General features: G+C 32.6%; 1 protein-coding gene across 1 annotated transcript in view; it reads right to left on the bottom strand.

Moving 5' to 3' along the window:
* Positions 1-396: 396 nt before the first annotated feature.
* Positions 397-4,442, bottom strand: part of LOC132543635 (nacrein-like) — a 10,159-nt gene continuing 6,113 nt past the window's right edge. Inside the window, exons 3-7 of the mRNA XM_060207150.1 lie at positions 4,081-4,301; positions 2,738-2,875; positions 2,319-2,400; positions 1,631-1,767; positions 397-543 (exon numbers count right to left, since the gene is read on the bottom strand). Of these exons, the coding sequence (XP_060063133.1) occupies positions 397-543; positions 1,631-1,767; positions 2,319-2,400; positions 2,738-2,875; positions 4,081-4,301 (725 nt within the window). The remainder of the gene's footprint in view (positions 544-1,630; positions 1,768-2,318; positions 2,401-2,737; positions 2,876-4,080; positions 4,302-4,442) is intronic.

The raw sequence follows: 4,442 nt of genomic DNA, 5'->3' as shown, positions 1-4,442 counted from the left end.
AAAGTTATGTAATTATGAAAATAATTACTTAAGCAATTTCAAATATGTAAATCAGTATTTCAATGGTGAATCAGTATTTAATTATTCATATACATCATTCATATACACACGTTTTCAGCGTGGAACTCATTTTCACAGGCGATACAAAGCAGTGGTAGAACCATACCATATGAAAAAGCAACGTTGTCGGTAATTACTTACGTATATTAGAAATACATAATCGCTCTCCTTATCATAAAATCACAGACACATCACCTTGTGCTAAAGTTGAACTTTATTTTTTATTTTGACAAAAGCAATCTTCTGAATTCGGTTACATTCTCTCTTTTGCGGAATAAACTATTAACGAATATTATGTTAATAGAATAAGCGCAAGAATGTACATGCCAATTTAATTTAATCATCATTTCGGCACGTCCTCTTTCCAAAATTGGTTTTGACATCATCCACATCGAAACGTTGAATGGGGCGATTATTTCCAAATTTACTCAGTGGCGGATTGCCCTTCTCCCATGTCTCCAAATTCTTCAACACTTTGAAATTCTGATGAAAAAAAACTCATATTATATTACAGAATCATAATTCATTATCATAAAGTACATATCTTGCTGTCCTGTATTTTGTTGTTAAAGTCAGCACTACGTCAAGAAATTTTTTATCATTTTAAGATGTTGTCAAGCCAATTCGTTTCATACATCTGCTGTAATTTTAATTGGGTTGTTGAGCGGAAATCTTAATTTGTTTAATTCTGATCAATGTGTCATTAAAGAGTATTTTATAATATTATTATGGGACTCAAATTTCATGGTTTATAATACTTCACGGAAACTTGATATTTAGTGGATAAAGATAACTCTGCATATATTTATTTTAACAGCTCGTGGACCATATCAAGATAACTTGCAAAATCATTTTTCAAAGTGTTACAGCTCACATACAACTCAATATCAGTTTTATAAAGTGTTACAGCTCACATACAACTCAATATTAATTTTATAAAGTGTTACAGCTCACATACAACTCAATATCAGTTTTATAAAGTGTTTCAGCTCACATACAACTCAGTATTAATTTTATAAAGTGTTAAAGCTCACATACACCTCAATATCAATTTTATAAAGTGTTACAGCTCACATACAACTCAATATCAGTTTTATAAAGTGTTACAGCTCACATACAACTCAATATTAATTTTATAAAGTGTTAAAGCTCACATACACCTCAATATCAATTCTATAAAGTGTTACAGCTCACATACAACTCAATATTAATTCTATAAAGTGTTACAGCTCACATACAACTCAATATTAATTTTATAAAGTATTTCAGCTCACATACAACTCAATATTAATTTTATAAAGTATTTCAGCTCACATACAACTCAATATCAGTTTTATAAAGTGTTACAGCTCACATACAATGACATTAGTATGTAACGTTACTCTATTGTCTTGGAAGTGGAAATCATGTCTTCTATCCGCTGAAGATTATAGAGGATAAGCATACAAAAATGGAGGTATGCTTCGGTTTGATACGATTATAACAAACAACCAGACCTGATGTCTAGAGCTAATTCGGTATACAGCATACATAATCAAGATATTTTATAGAGCATGAAAATATAACCCACCTTCTTACAGACAGTTGTCGGAGTCTTGAACACAATCCACAAGAAATCAGGAGTACAAACGGGCGTTGTCTTGGAGCCAATGTAGGTGTAAAATTTCCCATCCTTGGGCAGCACCCGCTTTGGTTGTACCTTCGCGTCTGTAACATATGTCAAGTTGATATATGTGTTAATATGTACGTTTTCATCGACCGAAAAAAGTAAAATGAATGACAGCCAGTAGGAACAAGATGACTGAGCAGATCTACTTTTATGATTGACTGACAAACAAGCAAATTTGTTCTCATGATCCCATCTAATTTTTAAAAGGTAATTTTAAAGTAGAAAGTATGGAGAAGATCCATTTCATTAAGACTATGGCAAAACAACTTGCATCAAGTAAGGAACTCTATATCAATGCTATTATCAAATGTTTGGTTTATATCATCATAAAAAAAAATCAGGGAAAAAATTAAAAAGAAACGAGTTTAAACTAGGGACAATGAATTCATTCCTGGTAAACATAAATCCAATGACTCTTCAGATAATATGTTTAATCTTATTTGGTCTCCTGTACACAATGACTTTGTTATGTATCATCTTTGATTTATTATACAATTCTGACAGATCTGAGTATCAGCAGATTATGAAACAAAATCACCGTATGTATCCTAAATATGTTAAAAGTAAAGAGCAGAATAGTCAACGTTACCTGTTTCGTCCAAGTAGTTTGGAATTTGGGTTACATATTGGGATATCAGTTTATCAGCATAACTTCCGCATTTCTTCACCACCTGAGTACAAAAATGACAATAAAAATATATCAGCATACACTGTTTAAACGGAAAAAAACAGTGACTACAGTAAGACAACAGGAAAGACAATACGAACATTTGTCTTCTTATCTTTGGCAATTGACTATTTTGACATTACAGATGTAAATGATTCTCTGGTATAAAAATTTGGTAACGTCCTTTTAAGAATAGGAGGAGGAGGATTTACGCTTAAGAACACTCCTAGGAGCGGAAGGAGGAGAACTTGCGTTAATGAACATCCTAGGAGCGGAAGGAGGAGGAGAAATTACGTTAAAGAGCGGGAGGAGGCGGGGAGAGGAGGAGGCAGAGGACTTACATTAAAGAACACTCCTACAGCCACAACGTCTTTTTCATCTTTGTCCTTCTTTCCATCTTTGTCCTTCTTTCCATCATTGTCCTTCTTTCCATCATCATCGTCATCATCGCGTTTTACCCTTTCGTGCACCAAGTGTATCTAGTATATAAATGTTTGCAAATAGTTTTAAATGTTAACAGGGAAAATATTCAACATTGAACAGTTATTAATTACACGAATGTGTTGTAGGTATGGATTGGAATGGTTACCTTGTTATAATAATGCCTACACGACTGTATTTTGGAAATAACAGTCTTACTCTGTAGGCCAAATCTCTTATAGGCACTGTCACACGAGGTAATAGGTGAGATGGAGTGGAGGTAAAGTAATGTTTGCTTTAAAGGCAAAACACAAACTGAAGTATAAATTCAAAAAGTAGGTGAATAATGGGGATACACAAAATACATGTGGAATTTTTTTCTTTAATTTCTTTGACGATCTGCTTAATGTTAAGAAATCTACCTGTTATGTCATTGTATATTTTGTATTAAATTGCAGAATCCGTAAGTATTGTGTTAAGTTACGCGATTATGAAAATTGTTAAAAATTGTTAAAAAGAAATTGTTTACCTTAGGATTTCGTAACATCTGGTCGACATTTAATGTAAATACAATCCTGCCATTTATTTGTCAAAGGAGCTTTGATCAAGAACACAAGACAACTGTTATTAGAGTCCTCATCAAAACATTTTGCGGATCATTTTCTAACCAGATCTATTTAACATATATACATTTATGAATTTTAGTCCTCGTAAATTATGATGCAGACATCGTCACGGCAGTTGACCTCAAAAATCTAAATCAAATACCGCAGTCAACGGTGAATACCAATTTTAATACATGATTTGTACAGGGACCTATTGTATAATTGTTCAATCTAGATAATATTTCGCTAGTATCCCAGTTTGGCTTAGTTCACAAAGATTGGACTCCTCTCGTGTCTCTAAATTAGTATCTGTGTAGAGAATTAGATAACAAAATTTACATTGTATATTAATTATGTTAAAATTTTTGCTGTTTTTTTTTTTTTTTTTTAATTTTTTTTTTCGCGCTACCTTTGATGACCGCGGATATTGCGAAAGTAAAACCGCCCTTCAGTTATTACTAAATATACAGTTAGACTACGAAACATTAAAAGATACATTTCTAATTTTCTTTACTGTATTTTGTGTAAAAATACCTAGAAATTATATCGACTTCCTTTGGTTTTTTTAAAGCAAGAAACTAAGAAGCAATGTTATGACTCTATTCTTCACTTTTTTATCTCTACTTGTATTTTCTACATTTTCTACAATTCATCCCTACCTCGCCTTTGTAGCCTTTCATGTTTACAACGTGCTCCGATCCATACGATGCATCGCTAGCTCCAATATGGTAATGAAGTTCTTTAAATACATACAAGGTACCTCCGTTGTCGTCATTGTCGCCATTGTCGCCATTGTTGTCGTTGTTGTCATCACCGCCTTTACGGACGACCAGAAAATTGGCTTTAGGATCGTCACTGACAACGAAGTTCGGTGCCCGACCTAATAAAAAAAAATGTAATTAAATGTTTTGGTTAATATGTTTCTTGACATTCTTATATTGATCATATTCAAACTTTTTCAGCAGAATATGAAAATAACATAATGCAATTAACGTCACAAAGTATAAGCATTTCATTGTAA

This window comes from Ylistrum balloti, unplaced genomic scaffold, assembly GCF_031769215.1.
Source record: "Ylistrum balloti isolate Yb309-2 unplaced genomic scaffold, AGI_CSIRO_Ybal_v1 Utg369760, whole genome shotgun sequence".
NCBI classification, from domain to species: domain Eukaryota; kingdom Metazoa; phylum Mollusca; class Bivalvia; order Pectinida; family Pectinidae; genus Ylistrum; species Ylistrum balloti.
The sequence above is the reverse complement of the archived record's forward strand: the minus strand, read 5'-3'. Positions and strand labels throughout refer to the sequence as shown.